This window comes from Seriola aureovittata, chromosome 2 (genome assembly GCF_021018895.1).
Source record: "Seriola aureovittata isolate HTS-2021-v1 ecotype China chromosome 2, ASM2101889v1, whole genome shotgun sequence".
Lineage (NCBI taxonomy): Eukaryota > Metazoa > Chordata > Actinopteri > Carangiformes > Carangidae > Seriola > Seriola aureovittata.
The window spans coordinates 12786753-12807919 of NC_079365.1; the positions used below are offsets into that span (position 1 = coordinate 12786753).

The window sequence follows — 21167 nt, forward strand, 5'->3', positions numbered from 1 at the left end:
TTCATTTACAGAAATGGGTTTCTGTGAACAGTAACCACAAGAGGTTTCATATGAATGTGCCCATACTTGAGTTAAATGCACGGTCAGGGGAGGTGCATCATGTATACACTCGTCTCCAGTCTCGCATCAGTACATGTTGGAGGGTGTGTTTGTATGAACATGTCTGATTGCTTTCCTTCCTGAATTCATGCATTTGTGTGTGTATGTATTTTGGTGACATGCTTGGTGTGGATGAACCCACCCTGGAAATGTAGTTTACCTGCAGCAGACATTGGACTGGAGCTGTTAAGAGCAGCGGCACATACCTGAGGCCTGATATTTATCTCACCGGTTTGCAGGCGCCTGTTAGCAGACTCTTTCTCTTGTTCTGCCGCTCACTGAGCGTGGCCAGGGGGCAATGGTGTGTGTGAAGAACATGCTGATATGTGCTCTTCACTCATGCATGTTTAAGCGTGTCCTGGGGCTGTGGAATATGTACTGTCAAAGACTCTAAACCTGTCATGGACAAACACAGAAGATACAGTTTTTGGATCTTTGTCGTGCCACTACACAATACATTTTAAACCACCACGCCTCGGTGGCAAGTACGACATGATCTGCATGGTGTCAGTTGATACTGAAGATTATCACAAACACTGATTTAACAGTTTATTAGATACACATGTGTAAGCTAATGGCATTCAGTACAATCGCCCTGCAGTACATCATATCTTTGTGACGCTTCAGTAGATCAGTTTTTGTTGACACTGTGTCAGTGTTGATTGATCTTTTCTGAATCAACAACCACTGAAGTGTACGTGCTGTACTTACTGTGCTATTGTCTTTACACTTTCATTGGAAGAGTTGTCATAAAGAAACACCGGCTTGCTGGTGCAAAGATGACTCTTATTCCCTTTTGTTATGTGTTGGAACTGCAGTAAATACAGAAGTGGTATGTAAATTCGGATACGGCATGATTTTGTAAAAAAACGTTTGAGAGACCTTCTTTTCTGCCCATGGTTCATTGCACTTCCTTTTTTCTCTTTCAATTCAGTCCAGGTGTTGTTTTTGTGTCGTATTAGCTCTGTATGAGAATGCTTTAGTAAAAGTATTTTCACTTCCAGTTTTTGACATATCAAGATCCAATCACAGACAGTAATCCACGTGCAGCCTATCTGCAGATTGTAACGTTTAAACTTTCGAGAGGCAGCCTTGCTAATTGCAACGATGCAACTGCCAGACTATAAGCCAAGTGAGCCAATACCAGAGTCAAATAGTGTTAGCAAGAATCCCACAAAACAGGAGCGAGTGGATGTGTGTGTGTGTGTGTGTGTGTGTGTGTGTGTGTGTGTGTGTGTGTGTGTGTGTGTGTGTGTGATTATGCAGGATAAACTGTGTTGTATTGAATGCCAAAATGGTCATCGTCAAAGTATTTTAAGTGAGCAAAACGGTGAGGCGGAGCTTACAGAGCGCTTAAAGAATCAAGATCCAACAGCTTTCCATCATTACTGACAACAAATTGCAGTAATATGTTCCGAGACATTTCTTGAATAACTGAGGTACAAGCCACTCTAATATTTTCATATACTGTATGCACAGTGTATACTAGGTTGGGCTGAAGTTTAAAACTGGGTATATACTGAAGAAATGAACTCAGGTGATGCAATGACGTGTTGACGTGTTATCATCATCATCCAAGTGTCGTCAGTAGGTAAAGTTTGTATTGTATTGTATTTCCACATTCTGCCCTGTGATTGAAAGGGAAATGGTTTCTGCCAGTGTCCCTCTCTCTGTGCACTGGGCCCGCTGTAGAGTGCATAGACCATGTGCTCGCCTGCACTGTGGGATACCCCTCTCAGATTACCGCTTTCGCCTCTCCCCTCTTGCCCTCCCCCTGCTGCCCCCCTCCCCCTTTACATTCCGACTCAGACCATGTGCTTCAAACAGAGTGGAAATGGGAATATCCCTCCCCTTATACATGCACACACACATACTCATTCCTGTTGTGCAGTGGCCCATGTGGTACAGGGGTTGGTCGTGGAGCTGATCGGTGCTCCACATATAGATTATACACAGTGTGCTAGACAGTATATAGTCACTTTGTCAGGAAGTAGACCTCTGCCCAGGCCTGCGCTGTGCTGAGCTGAAAGTCAAATAAAACCAAGTAGTTTTCCTTTTGACATAAGCAAAGACAAGCCCTGAGTACTGGGTTGATGGAGAGGTTGGTGAGGAAGAAAAGAGGAGAGGGTACAGAGGAAGGGGGGGGCCCTTTAGCGCACAGCCTTCCCATCAATCACCTCATCACATTTGTTGCATAGCATCTTGACACAAGTATGTTCTGGTGCCCCATCACTCTTTTCTTCTTTCTCTTTTCTCTGAATTTTGCCTCTCCCACTCCCCTCGTCTGTCTGTGAAATCTTTCTGTCTGAGGGCAGTGTTGCATGTTAAAGGTTGCTGTCCATGACACATATACACACAGGCATTCTCTGTGTAAAGGTTGCAGTGGGAGGAAACAGGCTAAGTGGCTGAGTGTGAGTGGAGCTCTTGTCATGTGCTGGTGGTATTCCCTCTGAGGAATGTGGAGGAGAGAGTTCCCCAGTCTGGAGTGGTGGATTCCCACTGCTTGGTCTGAGCATGAATGTAAGCCTTCAGGAACCCATTTGTTTTGTACATGCATTGAACCATCAGTTGTACATTAGCTGTGAAAATGTCCTATTTGGAAAAATTGTTTGTATGTTTCACCTGCAACCTTTTAAAAGTTATAATCTTTAAGTGGTTGATCTGGGTCACCTGTAGCTACTGGTGGTAATGGCAAGTGTCTTTCAATAATACAGACTCAACAGTTTCTTTCAAAATCAGGCCTGTTTCGCACTGGGGGCAACAATCTCACCTTGAGCAGCTACTCTAAGAAGCCAAATAACTGTGTAACTTAATTTTGACTGACTATTGTCTTCTGCATCATGTCCGATATGTGCATTTGCTGTTTTCTTTGAATCTTATGGGAGACAGGCAGACTCCACTAGTAACCCCCGTAATTTTACAGAATATGATAACCATGAATGTTTATTTGCTGAAAAACATTTGCCATAAATATCATTAAAATTACGCTTGATCTGAAGGAATATCACTACCATACAGCTCACACTCCTTTTTTTTTTTTTGTCTTTTAAGTTGGAGTATTCAACAACATTTCATTGTTTGTCAGCAGCTGACTCTAAGCTCCTGGATGTCAGAGCATCTTTGAGTAGATGGTTTACTTTGAAAGTTTGCTGAAAGTTAAATATACTGTAGTTAATAAAATGTGCAAAAACACTGAATCCAGTAAAACAAAACAAAACAAAAAAACAAAAACAAACTTGCATCAAATATTTTTGCATGACTGTCCTGTACTAAAGCAGCTATTGTATCTCCACACGACACATTGGCACTTAATGCCCATTGTTTTCAGGGTCTTTGTTACTGATAATGGCCAGGAACACTTTCAGTATGTGTGAGTCAGGTCCCTGGCTGTATCCCTCTCCATTGTGTCCCGCTCTTGCTCGGGGATGACAATGATGCCCACTGTCCTCTCGGTGAAATACATCGCTGTCATAGATTACATTCTACATGGTCCATATGCTCACAACACAGCTGGCCTCACCACAGAGTCTACGGCATCGAGGCCATTTTGAATTCATGAATTATATTGTTGTGTTTGGTACAACGGGGAGAATGTGTCTGATTCCTAGCAAGGGGTGGAGTGGGGGTGGGGGGGGGGGGTCTGTGATTTTTCCTTGTTTTTGTGAAGAAGTGGAAGCATAGAAGGAAAAGGAGGGGAGATCTCGTCTTCGGTGAGTGAGTGAGAGAGGAGTGTATGCCTGACGTCAGGGAGCAGGAGAGTCAGAACAGCAGGAGGTCTCTGCTATAGATCAAACAGGCTTCCTCTGCAGATATGAAAGCAAGCCAGCCAGGGAGAGAGAATAAGGCAGGCGGGGAAGGGATGTAGGGAAGCAAGAAGAGAGCTGGTAGTGTTTCAAACTAGAGAGAACCCTTGAACAGTATACGGCACTAATGACCATCTCACTTTACCTTGCGTCTAGCTCACGCTGATCTGTCTGTGTGAGTCCAGCGAGGCAAGTTGAGAACAGGTGTGGGCCACATGTCTCTCTCTGGTCTGCCATGACCCTTGACCTCTTCTCTTCCCCTGCCAGCCACAGACACCCCCCCCACTCTCCAGGGACCCGCTTCCAACTCTCAAGCCTACCCTTAAGAGGGGACGATCATTGTACATATATTTGCCACAACCTGACAGCTCTGCGTGTGTGTGTGTGTTTGTGTGTGCGTGTATGTTTATGATGCAGAGATTACACAGTGTGAAAGTGCTCCCTGTTCTCGCCCTTCAACTCTGAGGCAGCATCAATAATTCAGCAACACATTGCGGAGCACAATGCTACACACGGCATTGCCTTTTCTCTCTTTCCCTCCCTCTAGATTCTTCAGTATTTATCTGTCTCCTGTTAGACTGTTTTTATGCCCCCATTTTGTTTCTCTTACCCCCTCCCCCAGTCTGCTCAGTTCTGCCCACTTTATGTCTCTCCGCTCGCTGTCATGTTTCCGCTACTAGAGCTGAGAATCTGTCAAACCTCTCACTTTTTCTTGCATGCATTAGTGTCTTATTTTTTCTTTCCTCTCCCTCCTGTTTTCCTACTCACTCTCTTATCCCTGATTTTCTTCTTTTTTTTTTTTTTTTATATCAGGGATTTCATTCCTGACTTGCCTGTGTGTGCACTCCCTCCCTTCTCCCTTCACTGTCCCTTTCTTTTTAAAATCTCACTGAGGCAGTTTTGAGGGGCCGGAGAGGAGGCCGTGGAGGGGAGCTAGGAGGGAAAGGGTGTGGCCGCCCACACTGCAGCACTCTATTGTGTTGCACTGATTCTGACACGTCCTCTCTCTGACACACACACATCACATCACACACAAATTAGGACACGCACGCTGTGTCGAGTCATCATGTCCCAGACTCTCTCTCTAGATGGAGAGGCGTAGTCTCTCGGTATCAAGGCAGTCCATTCCTGAGTACAGAGAGCTTTGTTTTCTATCATAAATCTGTGGCTCGCGAGACATCGGGCTCCCATGGTGTCAAAGGGCAGAAAGACAGAGAGAGGAATGCTTGAACAGTAGGACTTGACTGCAGCGTCTACCATAGGGATGTCAGGCGGAGGACACTCGACGTTTTAGTCTAAGTCTAATAGTCTAATTCTTCCAGAAATGTGCCTCATCATTGACCCTCCTCCACGGGGAGGTCAAAGCTCAGGGTCAGCTAGAGAGCAGCCAGTCTTTACTCAGCGTCTTGCTCATGCACATTCCAACAGACACTTTGAAGGCGTCGTTGAGGATTGAACACAGAACGTTAATCAACTGACTGGCTCGCACTGCGGCAAGTGAATGCAAGGAGCTGCGTGGGCGTGAGCGTGTTGTTGCAGATACTCATAAGAAAATTAAAACATGAACCAGGAAGTCCAGTTTGAATAATACATCCAAGAGTTTGAAGGTTCATCAGATGCCAAAAAACACTGCTCAGCAGGTTATACTTCTTTTGAGGCAGGATTTTACAACTCCAGAAATCAATCATGGCAGCAACAATTTAATCCCGTCTCTGCACGTAGGAGGTAAATGGCAGAATTGGCATGACACAGCAAAGTGTTATGATTGGCCTGCAGAGTGTGTTGCTGCATGACATTAGATTGCACTGTCATAAAATTTCAACCAGGACCTATAAAATTTGATGACCTTGCATGTCTTTGAAGCCCAATGTGGTGGCGCCCCCATTGTGTCAACTTGCTGGTCTCATTCGATCCAGGAATGTCACCAGTTCCCAGGTTAGCCACTCAGTTGGTTCAGCCAGGAGTGATAGTCAGCCGATAGTCCTGTCCTTGGTTGACTGTGGTGACCATCAGATGCTTGTTATGGCTCATGACATGGCGATATTTGAGCTGTAGGGACAATCATGTGGGTGGTAATGCTTGCTAAGTAGGCAGTTATGTGTGAGAAAGCAAAACAACAGCGTGTGTGTGTGTGTGTGTATGTGTGTGTGTGTGTGTGTTTGAGGAGCACAAAGGCTGTGTTTATTGTGTATCAGGGTGTCCTCAGGGTGACCTCAGGTGAGCTTTCCTCACCCTGCAGTGGTTTACGAACACATCCTCAGAGCTTCCTCTCAGCCAGACTTTATCTCTGAGGATTTGGGGAGAGGTAGTTTATTTTGATCAAGTCCTCCTTCTGACTTGAGTGCTGGCGTTCTAGTTTATACTTTCCAAGTGCAGGGAAGATTTTGTTAAGGCTTACTTGAGTGTTTACTTTCACACTGTGGAATGATGCAGCCTGTAACACTAAGCTATGTAAGGACATGGAGTTTTATTTAGGCAGTGAGCTCAAACTGACCCCGATTTGCCCTGCTGCAGGGACATGAATTTATCATGATGTATCCCAACCACTCAGTGAGGGTACACCAAATCACACACACCTGCCTTGCACGAGGCTCTGCTGCTCAGTATACAACAACCTGCGTTACTAGTCCACTTCCAAATTCACACATTTTTGCAAACAAACAATCATGTTAAAGCAGCTCTAACTGTTATCAACAAGCAAGATGCTAATCCGCCAACCTTGTCTGGTTTTCCACTTCTACTGACGTTGTAATGGCTCCATGCTGTCACAGAATACCAAGCTGTAAAGAAGTGTAGCAGAGTCCTTTTTCTATACTACTGGCCTGGTCTTTATATAAGTTCCAGGCCTTTGGGTTTGTTGTTCTGTTTTTTTCTTCCAGTGATGTCAAGCTACTCAGTGGAGGGGTAATCTCTAATTCAACCTAATGAAGTTTAACACCGTGTCTCTGTGGTGCAGCTCATCCTGTCAGAGGAATTAGTAAACATAATGCTCTACTTCTAAACCCTGCTTCACTCAGCCAGTGTCACTGCGCATCTTTGAATGCTCAAAATAAAACCTTATTAATCACATTAATTAATAAGGTATATATTTTATGTACATATGTATTATTTCATTTTATCCATATGAGTAGGCAATGACTTTGTCCAAATAGCTTGCAGACACTGATTAGTGTATTTGATCTCACTTTCATGGTAAGCATGCTGAAATGAAAGACCTGTCTTATACATTTTTCTATAAGCTCATTTTCCTACTTCTCCTACGATGTCTGGAAGCCTAAAATATTCATTTAAGGGCTAAGCTCTTATGAAAAGGTCTGAGGCTTTAACCTAAGAGTGTGGTGAACTGAACAATGTCCTGAGTCAATTCTTATCGCACAGGGTCTCTGTTGCACTAAACCTGATGACCCATGGTATCCCTATGTCACAAATATATCAATTACTGTATATTAGTGCAGTGTACAGCCACACCTATAGACTATGACACGTCCTCTACTAATTACTTTTGTCTGAGGATTACTGTGATCACATTCAGAGGAGCTAAATGTGATCTTCACAGCTTACGACCCCTCTCACTAGTAAGAGGAAGGACCTCAGCTCTGTATTTTATGAAATGAAAGTGAGAGAGGGATTGAAACAGTAGCCTGCTGTATTATTATTATTATTACCCACAGACCTAAGCAGCAGAACAAGTGTATTAATTTGCTGTTAGTAAGCCTTCACTGGTGATTGGATAATATTAACCCACTTGATGCTGCAAGCATCTCATCATGCCTTCACATGACAACAATAAATCATCCAATTAATTAGATGCACCTTTTAGTGACCATTTCTTATTGTTTATACATAAACTATGCATAAAGACATTAAATTCATTAAATAGTGAGACTGACATTTCTCTCCATTCTGGTTTGTGTGGACCTGAAACTACGTTCTCAGTTAGTTCAGTTTTTGCTATTGACCATTAGAGAATATATGCTGTGTCTATCTCAGCCAGTTGATAATCACCTCTCCCGCCTTGTTTCTTCTCCTTGACTCAGGGACGACTCTCTCACACTGAGGCTTGGTTTAAAAGGCACTACATGAACCACTTCGTCCTGTAGTTGGTCTACCTCAGGAGAGCAGGGTTGTTTTATTGTCATGAAAGGAACTAAATGTAAAACCACCTAAAGATGGAACAATGCTGCACAAAAACAGAATGAGAGGAGCCAAAAGAGTCTTTTTCCCAGCCGAGTCCCCTGAGTCGTTCTTGTGCTGTTCGCCAAAATTGTTGTTGCGGTGGTTTGTTGTGCTGAGGTGTTGAGTTGTCCTCCTCTCTGGGAGCCTCTTCATGCAGCTTGGCCCAGTTTATCGCTATCCCCCCACCCCCATGTCTCTGCAGCACTCAGACAAATGCCTGGGTGGGAATGTGAGCGGGTGGGATTGAGAGTGAAGAAGAATTCAACTTGCTATCTGAATGTGATCTTCACGGTGGAAAAAAGGCAATGAGTTAACTGCATAGTAGCACTGAAACCATAGTCGTAGCTCTGTATGCCTCTTGTTTCTCAGTGATAGCATGTTTACCACGACGCTACGCTCTCCATGCGGTGAGGGGCAGGTCGGGTGGGGCTCCGATCTTGTCCCATGCACCCAGACTGTGATATCTGCATTGGTTTTAGTGACTGACTGCCGCCTGGTCGAAATTGTGGCCATATTTCATCGGCCAGCCCGTCACTGCTGGGAAACCCAGCTCTCTGAGCCGTGCCTCTGCAGGAGTCATTACACAGCAAGGCCACTGCTCCGTAGTGTGCAAACACGTACATACATGCACATGTATAGACATTAGCAGGCATGAGAATGAGTTATACCTCTGGAGCAGCGGGTTGGAGAGAAGGGTGAAATGGAGGCAGAAAAGGGGAGAGAAGGAGGGGTTTGTGATTGCAGTTGCTGCATAGGTTGATCCTGATTCAGCTTTTTTCTGCTTTTAGTGATGAAAGGATTAGAACCAAACATTGTTCTTCTCTGACTCACACACTGTTCTCTAATAATGATCTACACCTTTACCTCCACCATAACCTTAGCTTCCACAGCTTTATTGTAAGACTTATACGTCCATTGCACACTTAGGCAGTTTCTTTTCTTTATAGATCCGTGTGTGTAGATGTGTTCCACAGATGCTGTTTAAGGGTGTTTCAGGGCTGCAACCAATGAATATTTTCCTTATCAATATGAATAATGGCTATTACAGATCCTTGTTTTGTCCGACCAACAGTCCAAAACCCAAAGTTATTCAAGATTTACAGTGACATATAAATCGGAGAGAAGCGGCCTCACATTTGATGAGCTGCAATCAGAAAATGTTTGGCATTTTTGCTTTATAAGCGATTAAAGCAAATTATCACATTATAAATGTTTATCAATTTTCTGCCTGTCAACTTATCAGTCAGTTCCCTTATCTAGCAGTAATATTATTCTAAAAATCTTTTAAGATTCCACAAGAAGATGGTGGCAGCAGAATGCAAAAATATGTGGCTGCAAGAAGGTAGAATATATTCCGTCACAGGATCTGACAACACATTCATTATGCGCACACGCACACACACATACACACACACACACACACACACACACACACACACACACACACACACACACACACACACACACACACACACACAATATATATTAAAGTGGGCTACATCTGCATGTGCCTGCCACTCCTTCCACTGCATCACAAGATCTTGTGCACATGCCCCATAAAGTCTCTCCCCGGCCCTCCCCTCCGCTGTCTGGGAAGAAGGCTGCAGCTGAGGACGGCGACGATGTGACCTCAAGGTGGATGCGGCGATAGTATCTCATGTAATCGGCTGCTGTTCTGGGTCTCATCCTTTGTGTGACGGAACATATTCCCCTGCTCTGTTCTCTCAGCCTCCCTGCCTTCCACTGGCACTCAGATAAGGATCGGCAGACATTAGCAGATACAGCTGTTAACTCGCCGTGCTGCTGCCCGCCCGCCCTCTCCTCTCCTCTCCACTCTCACTGTATCCTCTGTCTGCATCTCTACCATTTTCCTACGGCCATTTTCAGCATGCCACTGCTGTCTCTTGGAATGCAGTGATAAGAGTTTGCTGCGTAAGGATGTTCATACCAGTCACGTACACGTTTTAGTATCATGCATCTTTTTCCCACTGGGGTTTGTGTGTTTGCGCGCGTGTATGTGTGTACAGTTTTCGCCGTGACAGGCTGTCATACACAACTATTAGATGACAGAGGGAGGCTATTACACACTGTGTTAGGCTTCAGAGCGCTGATGCTTCCCTCTGGGGGGCCTTTATGTGCATGCGCACATGCACAAAAGCCCTCAAGGTCCCCCGTGAATCATCGGTGCTGACTGATGTAATTCTGACAGTGAAGTGAAAGGAAGACGAACAAAAAATGAGACGGGATGAGTGAGCGATTCATGAGTGTTTAATCTAGAAGCAGGGAGTCAAGCGTTGACCTGCTAATAGGGATGGAGGTGTCCACGCCCATCCATCGCTATTCGAAAGTCGTCCTGGATGATTCTTGTAATGCTCGATGCTTAGAGAGAGTGCTGTCCACGACTGTCGAGGGTTGATTTAACTTACTACACACACTGTCAGACAGACCACTCGCGCAGACAGACATACACTCAGCGGGCTCCTTCCCATGCTTGTGTTGTGGATTATTCAAATCCCCCGACTGGCTGCTAAGCTGATTAAGGGGGGTGTTATGCACTGGCCATTTGGAAACACTGGAAAGAGCACACACACACACACACACACACGCACACGCACACACGCACACGCACATACACACACACACACACAGTGGGTCAGCTCCACTTAATATTGTGTCTCCTGCTGGACCAGGGTGCTTTAATAATAATGTGTGTGCGTTTTTTTTTGGTCTGATACCTATCCATACCTCCTCAGACAGATGGCGGAGAACACTATATGTGTGTGTGTGTGTGTGTGTGTGTGTGTGTGTGTGTGTGTGTGTGTGTGTGTGTGTTGGAGCAAGAGAGAGAGAGATGATGAAGGCTGTTGGAACAGACTGAGGTCCAGATGGCTGTGTCCAGCAGAGACAGGAAATAGAGGTGACACCAGGTGGATGGTACCCTTGAGGATGAACTACATACACACTGACAGACACACGCCTAGAAGCCAAGAATTTAGGGAGGTCTGTCTCAAATCAAGTGACTTGATGAGTTGTAAACCAGCGTGTGATCTCATTTAGTGCTGATGCAGTTGACAAATTGATTCACTATTAAGTAGTCTTTCAATTAGTCCCTCAATTTTGATAAAGAATTATTTATTTTTGTCATTTATGAAGTAAAAGTGCAGAATATTTGCTGGTTCCTGTATCTGCAGTGTGATTTCTCTAATTTTCTCTGTTTATATTGGTATAATGGATGCTTTACAAGAAATTTAGAGACACCACCTTTTGCTTATGTGCATTTTTCCACAATTTGCTGACATTTTACAGATTAAATGATCAATGAAACATAGTTGAGAGATTAAGTGATACTGAAAATAACCATGATCTCATCTGGAGTCCCTCCGTCTATCCCCAGTCTGCATCTGTGTGAGACACACCCCTCCCCCAACACACACTCTGTCAGCTTCTTTTCCAGACTGGGTTAGTAGAACAGGCAGAGGCTGTAAATGGGTGAGGAGCTAGTTAACTTTTGATAAGCAGCCTATTTCATTATGCATAGAGACCCCAGCCCCCAATCTTCAACCAGCCCCTGTGCCACCACATGAGAGGAATCAGAGCATACAACGATTATTTGGTAGAAGAGTGGATTCAGTACTTGGCGCTCCTTCAGCACTAGTCCGAACTGAAACTGATGGATTGGATTCCACCAGTTGGTTGACGCGGGAGACTGACCCCCCTCCAGTAGCTTTGTGACCCCTGACCTCTGCTCCAAGCTCACAGAGTGTAAGGAACCCCCGATGAGAGCTCACATGGCTCAGACTGTGGGCCACAGATGCTTTAACACAAACACACACTGTCTTACAAACACACATCTCATCTTCCTCTCTGCATCCTGTTGCGTCGTTCCTCCAGCTGGAGATAAAGCATCTTGCTGGCCAGTAAAGGGTTAATGACTCTGATCTGACCAGAGAGGTGCAGGGTAGTGCAGAGGAATTTACCCCCCCACACACTTAGTGCCACCCCCCATAGTTACACCCCCCACCCCCACCCCGCCCCTTCCCTGTCACCTCCTTTTCACTCCACTCACCTCCTCCGCCTGCTCCCTCACCATGAAGGGAGCAACACGGACAAGGAACAGTGATTCCCACACACACACACACACACACACACACAGCTATGATTTAGGGGGGAGGCAAGGTATATCAGCAGGCCCCAGTTGTCATTTATCACTGGGAGTAAAAACACATAATGATCTAGAAAAATAAATATAATATTTAGATCTCTAATGCCTGACACCCCTGTTAAAAAAAAAAAAAAAAAAAAAAAGCAAAGCCACTTAGAAGTTATATTATGGTCATTGTGACGGATGTAATTATTTTACATTTGTATGAACTTTTTAAGCATTCGGTCACATTTGCTAGTTGAAGCATCTCTCGTTTGATGTCCAGTATCTTTATTTAGTGTAGGTACATGTTGTTCATCTTTATGCATTTTCCAAAAATGTCAAACTTAACTTTTAGGGGGGGGGGGGGGGGGGGGCTGCTCTTTTCCTCATCCATTGTTAATAAGATGTTTACAAATGATGATGGGAAATATTTCCTGAAGCTCATATTGTGGCATTTTATGTCAGTGAGTCCCACTTTCATAGCCCATTTTTGCATTTCCTGGGTCATCAGTGGTTTAATTGGTGCTTGCTGCTTGTTTGTTTTTTTGTGTGGGTATGTGTGTGAAAGAAAACTGAAAGCTGAAAGGTCAGGAGTCTGTTGAAAGCATCCCTCAGCACTCTCTTCTCCATTATGGAGTTGGGTTGAAAAGTGAAATTTCTAAAGTACTAGAAAGACGCCAATAACTTTTACTGTTACCCTCTGAAATCTCCTGTTCTTTACTTATTTATGCCCTGTCATCGCGCAGAGTAGCTTTTATTCCTCTCATACCTCTGCTCTCTGCCTGTGTGTCTCCTCTCCTGTGTCACACGCAGCAGGTCTGCCGTGGTTTGGCTTCAGCAGAGTTTTCCATGTCTAAAAGTCAAGAAGCTTGTAAAATTTCCTCCTTAAGACGACACTGCTTTTCCTAAATTTTTAAGCTCTGGGTGAGAGAGGAAATGCCTATATAAGTTTTAGAGTGTGTGTGTGTGTGTGTGTGTGTGTGTGTGTGTGTGTGTGTGTGTGTTTGTTTTCAGAGGAAAGGCCCAGATCCAAGGAAAAGACATTGGCTGGAATCTTCCCATTCCTGCAATAGTTTTCCCTCCAACACTTACTGTACTGTAATTCTATCTTTTCCTCTACTCCCTTCCTCTCTCTCTCACTCCCTCGCTCGTGCGTGTACGTGTGTGTGCATGTGTGTGTGTACAGTGAAGCAGTATTAGGCAGGCATGTCTGGAACTAATAGATTCCACCCGGCTAAAGAATCTTGTGAGGAAATACTACCTGCAACCTGAGGCTTCAGACTACCGACTCGTTCAACTGCCTAAAAATCACGTCCCCTGGCCCCACCATCCCCTCACACACACACACTTACTCACACACACACACACACACACACACACGGTGCTTGCCCCCCTTCAAACTGCAAACCCCTGGCCCAGTTTCTCTCCTGCAGTCTCTCTCTCTCTCTCTCTCTCTCTCTCTCTCTCTCTCTCTCCTCTTTTCCTGCCCAGTTTCAGGTTCAGAGGGTTATATCGGTGAACTCCACAGCTGCCTGTTTTTCTTCAGGCTCTTTCATTTGGTGAAACAGACGCACGCACAAATACACACACACACACACACACACACACACCTCAGTCCATCCCCCCATCCTGCTGCACTCCGTCTGTACACACACACACACACACACACACACACACACACACAACACACACACATACACATGCTTCCTGTAGTTGTTTTAGTATGACCCTCCCCTCCCGTGTGCTCCCTACTGGCGATGAACTGGTCCTACTGACTTCCTGTCTCTCTGTCCTCTCTTCCTGTGTGTACAGGGATGAATGGACATATTATTCACTGTGACGCAGTGCCCCCCACCACCACCACCCAATTACTCACCCTTTACACTGCTTTCTGTTCTTTTTCCCTTTCTTTCTGTTTCTTTCATTCTTCAGAGGACAATAGTATGAGCTCACAGTGGTACAACTCAAAACTATTACCGCCCCCTTTCTGCTCCCCCTCCTCTTCTCCGCCGCTCTGTGCTGCAGTATCAGCCCCTGGAGCAACAAAGACCAGGCCTTACTGCATAAACACAGCATATACGCGCGTTCACACGCACACACAAAAACACAAACAGGAAAAGAAGAGTGGTAAAAAGAAGGTAATAGTGTACCTTGCTGGTGGCTAGATCTCCTGGTTGGATTTCTCAGAACTACTTAACTGTTGTATTAGTGTGTGTGTTCACGCTGTGTTCACTGATTACCTGGCATAGGTTGTAGTTAGTCACAGCCAATGCCGGCAAAGCAGCTTGTGTTTAAAGGATTATCCTGGTTTATTACGACTTGAGTCTCACATTTGTTGCCGTGGGCGTCGTTCCTATTGCTTACGATGACATATTGATGTCAGTTGCTGAGATCTGTGAACTCGGATATGTCACCACGATGTGGAACACAACAAGATACAAAAGTGGTCAGACAGAATGGTTTTGAACAAGACTTGAGTTTCCATATTTATCTAAACCACTTCATTCCTCTCCACCAAATAAGTTTGACTAACTTGGCGGTTTGTTTAAAACCAGTTTGATCATCAGACTTCTCGTGTTTCCCGCCTGGTCTGACTTGTTTGTAGTGATATTGCCATGTTCCCAGACTTTCACAGTAGAGTTGTGATCTGGATTCTCATCGCAAATGTTTCTTTTTGTAATATCTTCAAGATTACGCAACATAGAAACACAGGAGTCTCCCACATAATGAGACACTCCTACAGACAATAGTTTTAATTATTTGAATGTAACTTCTGAGCGATGAAGTGTTTTCTGTCAGTTTGTTGAGAAGTAGAGCTGTAGCGGATCTGAAAACCTTCTGTCAAAGAACTGGATACTTTCTAATGCAGCTGTTCATCTTTTGTACTGATGAGTGAACCAGGAGAGTGTCATGCCCATCCAAACTGTGGAAGTGTTTCCAATGTGAGTTGCGTAACATTATCTGTGGAGAAACTGAATGGGACTTTTACTCCAGGAACCGGAGGAATCTAAAATGACTTCTGCCACTTTGTAACTTAGATCTGTCAGCAGCTGTGTTTCATTACTGATAGGAAAGATGGTTGAAACTGTAAAAATAATACTCATTTTGCAATGAACTGAAACTACCTTTAAGTGAACTGAATTGATGTTTCGGTCTGGGTCTGTGCCAGTCTGTTGTTCCTCTGTCGTTTGTACGCTCCCTTCACACTCCCATTCCAGCCATTTCAAGCCTTGTCTCAAACACTCATCACGTCTAGTTGTAAACACTTGCCGTGTGTGTGTGTCTCTTCAAGCCCAGTCCAATAACAGAGGAGGACAGATCTGTCCTAGCTGGAAAGCTGTCGTCAAAACGGCTCAGAGTGACAGTTTGGATTCGCTGTGTCCCATCGCTGTAAGTGTGTATGTGTTGTGCCCATAGCCTGGTTGTTTTCAGGTATAATGAGTGCTCGCAGCAGTGTGTGTGGCTCCTGTATCTAGGCCAGCTCAGAACAGCATCCAGGGCAACCGTCACTTCTGTCAGCTCCCAAGAAAACAGCCCTAAAGCTGGTGCTGTGTTGCTCCAAAAGAAAAACTAACTTTAGCTACAAAATGTAATGTTGCAGGAAAAAAATGACTTTTGGGTTCCACATTGTGCTTGCCAAAAATGGGATTCGAATATTATGTGACTGGTTGGATCGCCTTTTGGCAGTGCCTATTTCCTTTTTTAGTTTTGTTTCCTTCTGAGCGTCCATCCAGACATTTGTATGCAGCAACATGTCTGACTGTAGTTTGCTTTGAGGCAACCCAGACCAGCTGCCTTCAGCCCACTGCAAAATTTACTGCAGGCACTGACCGTGGTGGCAATGTCATTCTAGCGTGGTTATGCTGTCTACATCCATCATCTCTCTCTATTTTTGCCTTCCTTTCTTGGGATCAGGACAAGCAAACTAATCAATAATGGATGATTAGGAGCGGCAGGTTTGGGTGAGGCAGAAAAAAGACATTGCACTCCTCAGATTTCGACCATTTCAATTTTGTGAAAGTCGCCGTTTTCCTACATAGACAGAGACATATGGATGCATTGATGCCACTTATTCACACGACACCACCCTCACCCCCCACCCCCCACCTACACTGAGTGCCAAAAGAAAAACCAACAGGTGGCTCCTATGACTGGATAGAATTGCGGTAACGTGAGGAAAATAAACAAAGAAAGAAAAAGAAAAGGTACTTTCACGACACAGGCGTAAATGTGAAGTAACGTTACACTAAACAAATTCTGAAGGGGTATAGTTGCCCAGTCTTGATTGGTCAACTTGACCGGGTTCTTCCTGTGAATGACGGCAGATGTTTACTGTTTCACTGGACCTTGGTGGACGGTTCACACCTTCTATATGTAGACAAGTGAAGTATGTCGACGGGTTTTGATACAGGGACATGAAGCTCTACCGGAGAGAAAGACCAGCTCGTCCGGTATTGCTGAGTTGTTGTGTGTTTGGTCGTGGTGCAGTGGGACTGGTGCGCATGTGATAAGTGTATGGACGAGGCTCGTGCAGACGGAGCCAGACAGCCCTCGGCACTACAGACTGAGGAGGCGTAGAGGGGAGGGGGAGGGGGGGGGGGGAGAGAGGAGAGCATCAGTAAAGTAGAATCCCAGAGCCCGATTACAAGACCTGCTCTCATCTGCCTGGAAAATGTGACTGGGCTGTCTGGAGGGGGTGGAGGCGTCACATTTCAGTTCACATCCCACTTCTTACTGGCTCAGGGGATGACGACCGTTGCAGGGGGATGAGACGGAAAGGAAGACCTGCATCGATCTTTTCTGACGGCTTCTCTCCTCTTTGCTCTACCAAGCTCCATGTCTCTCAGCTAACACTCCTCTCCTGATGTCAATAACAGCGTTTAGATGGAGAAAGACTTTCTTTTTTTAAACATCCCTCGCAGGGATTCGTTCAGTTTAGCAGCCAGTATAAACGGGGTATGGTGTGCAGAGCTCAGGGTTAGCTTTGGTTGGTTCATACTCCCATATATTTTGTAAATGGAGCGTGCTGCCAGAATCATTCTTCATCCTAATGTGACAGTTAGGGGCCTGAGAGGGGGTTCAGGGCATGGCCTCCCTATTAAATTCATTTTACCCCCATTAAACCTGCTTTCTAAACATTTAGACCACATGGGACTGCTGTCGCTTTTTTCCTCTACATATCCTTCACCCCTCAACCTGCTGATTACCTTATGCTTTCTGTCACCTTCTTATGCTCCTTTAAAGATGCGACGCGAGCGCTTGTTTTCACTGCGGTGTTTGTGCGCGTGTTTTTTGTGTTGTCGTCTCCGGTTGTCTAATTACAAGGCCGCCATGTCGAGGTTTTCTGTCACAGCCTTGAGAGGCGGTACACTGACTCAGCCCCCATCATTGACGACGCTTTGCGATGAGGAAATTATACACAAACACACACACACACATGTGCCGACCACGGGGACAATAACACATGTTGTCAAAGCAAATATTCACAGCAGGTCATTAGCACAGTCACTGGCTGTGTGTGTACGCATTTATTTGGCGAGTACTTGAGTGTTTGTGCCGTAGTGTCATAATGCCACAAACCTGCTCTGCTCCAGCCTTTTCAATCAGCAAAGAATGTCTGTGAGTGGACACAGCCGCTGGTTAGTGGCACAGTGTTTAGGTCTGTGTTTATGAGAGAGCGAGAGAGAAGTGGGAGACGGGGGTGGGAGGAGCGGGTTGGTCACAGACACATTTAGATATCCCACTTCTCTTTGTGGTAATGAGAAACTGCACTCTCAGCTGTTAAACACAAAGGCAGCATTAACAGTCGCCGTCAGCCAGAGGCTCAGTTTCTGCCTGCCTGTGAGGGTGTATGTGTGCATGTGTGTGTGTTTGAATGAATGTGTGTATGTGAGGGGAGTCGATACTGCACTGAAGCCAGGATGGAGGCCAAAACCGTCCGCTTTCTGTACAGCCAGCGTTGTAAAGGTAGGACATCTTGAGTATAGACTTGCCATGATGGAGCTGCACTGGCTGGCAGTTGGGGTTTGTGTGTGTGTGTGTGTGTGTGTGTGTGTGTGTGTTTGGGGTTGCGTGCATGTGTGTGGTTGTTGTTTTTCTTAACTTTTTAAAAGGGTGCATGCGCAGCCTACTCAGCATTGGCAGGCAGCTATGAGAGCATAGCATTAATCTGTCAGCTGTCAGCACTGATCCAGCTTATCACCATCCTGTGTGTGTGTGTGTGTGTGTGTGTGGTGTGTGTGTGTGTCTGTGTGCGTGTGTGTCTGTGTCCTTGGGTGTTTACATGTGTGCACGTGTTGCTGCGGATGCTTTGTGTGTCTCAGTCTATAACTGCAATGGGCAGGACTCTCCAGAGGACGTTTCTGTAGCCAGTGATTGAATATGGTTACCGAGTGTGTCTGCACTGAGTGCACTCTATTAATTTGAGGCCAGACTGGAGAGCAGCATGGCGGAGGGAGAGGGGATGGAGGCAGGAGGAGAATGAAAAGTGATAAGCTGGGATAAATGACTGCCGCACACATGTGGATGAATATGATGTACACACATACGCAGCAGTCTGTGCTTTAGGAACTGGTGGGAGGGGAATGGATTTCAGCCAAGACTCCAGGCTGATGTGTCAGGGCTCTGGCAGGTGTTTTCACTGGAGCTGGGTCCATACTCATCAACTGTAAGATCTTAACATCTTACATGTTGTTGTGGCATGTATCATATGATGATATCACTGTACTGTCAACAGTAATGTATGCAGCTTACTTCCCAGTTCTATGGCTCATTGCCTGTTGTTACCATTTTTTAAGAGGAAGGAGGCCTTTGATTCTTGATTTATTTTCTTTTGTAGCTTGAATGTGCTGACTACACCTGGATTACACCGTAATAAAGCCGACAAATAGGTCAAACTCTGACAGTCTCTTTCTCTCTCCCCCACTCTTCTCTTGTCCCTGGCAGAGATCCGTGCCCAGCTGGTGGAACAGCTCAAGTGCTTGGACCAGCAGTGTGAGCTGAGGGTGCAGCTGCTTCAGGATCTGCAGGACTTCTTCAGGAAGAAGGCGGAGATTGAGATGGACTACAGCCGCAACCTGGAGAAGCTAGCTGAAAGGTTCCTCACCAAGACGCGCAGTACCAAGGACCATCTACTCAAGTATGACACACTCAGATTGCACTGCCGCACTGGGCTGCAGATTTTTACCGTTTACATTTTAGTATTCTTGTATACAAGTGTCCGAGACAGCCTGATATTCTTCCCTGTGAAAGTTTCCAAGTAAGATGAGACTTCACCCAATTTCCTTATTTAGCCTTTTAAACAGTGTCAGGGGAAACTGGTGACTTACTTCCTTAGAAAAGAGAAGTAGAGGCAGACAAGAAAATGAAACAGAAGAATGGCCAAGAGGCATGGGGATGGAGGTCACATTGGTGTTAGTCACTCTGTAAAGTACTGACTTACATCACTTTCCAGTTTGATCTAATGTAACATCTACTGATTTATAGCTGGGAGATTCCATTAAGATCCTCATTTCTGTTGTGAATCTGTGTGTGCGCGTGAGTGTACGCACGTGTGTGTGTGTGCGTGTGTATGTGTGTGAGTGTACGCAAGTGTAACTGCAGCCAGAAATGGGCAGGTGGTGATTTTGTGCTCTGACTCTTTTGCAGTGTCTTGCTGTGAATGTAACCTTGCCCAAACAGGGATTGTCCCTCACTGAGTAAGGTCTCTCTCTCTCTCTCTCTCTCTCTCTCTCTCTCTCTCTCTCTCTCTCTCTCTCACTCTCTCTCTCTCTCTCTCTCTCACTCTCTCACTCTCACTCTGTCACAGACACATAAGATCCATTCAGATACACACTGGAGCTTATCAGCTTTAGCAGTGTGATATGTTCTTGTATAATTTATCTGGCAGTTTTTGGTGGGAGAGAGCAGTCTGTTTCCATGTGGGGAAGGATACTGAACTGCTAAACACCCTCGTGCAGACACACACACACACACACACGTGCAGACACACACACACACACACACACACAAATTCTGCAGAGCAATGCATAAATGGAGGCAGAGTGTGCTTTCAGTTTAGTTAATTATGACTCTTTGCATCCTCACTCCTCTATCTTTTAGCCTGTGGCTTGAAAATTGACGGGTGCATCAAAAAAGGCGCTTTGCAGAGGAACTTTTGACAAGAAAACACAAATGTATCTTAAGCAGAAATGTTCAACCGCTTGGCAACATCCTTTTGATGGAAATTTTCCTGTCTCTAAATTTTAATGATTGATTACTGCTACTGATGTGAAGGGGCTGTAGCTGCAGTAGCATTAATGTATCATTACTGCAGTACCGTTTTTTTTTTTTTTTTTTTTTTTTAATATCAACCTACAGGGACACGAGGAGCCTCACCAAATTGTGTCATGATTTGTGAGACAGCTGTGCCTCATCAGTAATTGCTTACTCTTCAAAATGATGGTGTTGGATTGAACAGCGATGACCCCTCAGGTCAATAAAATTCCTTCCATCCTTCCCTGCTTCTCTCTCCTGCATCTCCACTGGAAGGAGCTAAGACACAAGTGCCCCTGGAAACAGGGAGAATTGTGAGAGAAAATGAATGAAGAAAGAATAGAGACAATAATTAGGAGGAACTGTTTTGTTTTTATTTGGTAACCTGATTTGCTAACATCTCCTGACTCTTGAATAGACTGTATCTTCCAGAATTACTAAAACTATTGAGAAGGACTGGACTCTTTCCTCTTGGATTCCTGTTAACTATGACCTCCTCTGCAGCCAACTTCCTCTTTTTTCCCCCTGGTCTTTACTTATGCATCTTTCAATTTACCAGAAACATTAATTTCTCTGCTGGGGGCAAACCCACACCCCTGCTCTCTGACACATGCAGGCACAGACTGAAAGGAATCGATAGGTCCTCTAAACGAAACCCAATTCCAGCCAAGAGGACATACCCCCAACATGCA

General features: G+C 45.1%; 1 protein-coding gene across 4 annotated transcripts in view; it reads left to right on the forward strand.

Annotated features, from left to right (window-relative positions):
* Positions 1 to 21167, forward strand: part of srgap2 (SLIT-ROBO Rho GTPase activating protein 2) — a 53292-nt gene that overhangs the window by 9716 nt on the left and 22409 nt on the right. For 2 of the 4 annotated variants that reach the window (XM_056395514.1, XM_056395522.1), the window contains exons 1-2: positions 18010 to 18189; positions 19168 to 19360. In XM_056395514.1, coding sequence (XP_056251489.1) covers positions 18102 to 18189; positions 19168 to 19360 — 281 coding nt within the window. In that variant the 5' untranslated portion in view covers positions 18010 to 18101. Of the gene's footprint in view, positions 1 to 18009; positions 18190 to 19167; positions 19361 to 21167 lie in introns of those variants that run through there. The other 2 variants (XM_056395531.1, XM_056395540.1) reach the window with 1 other exon arrangement.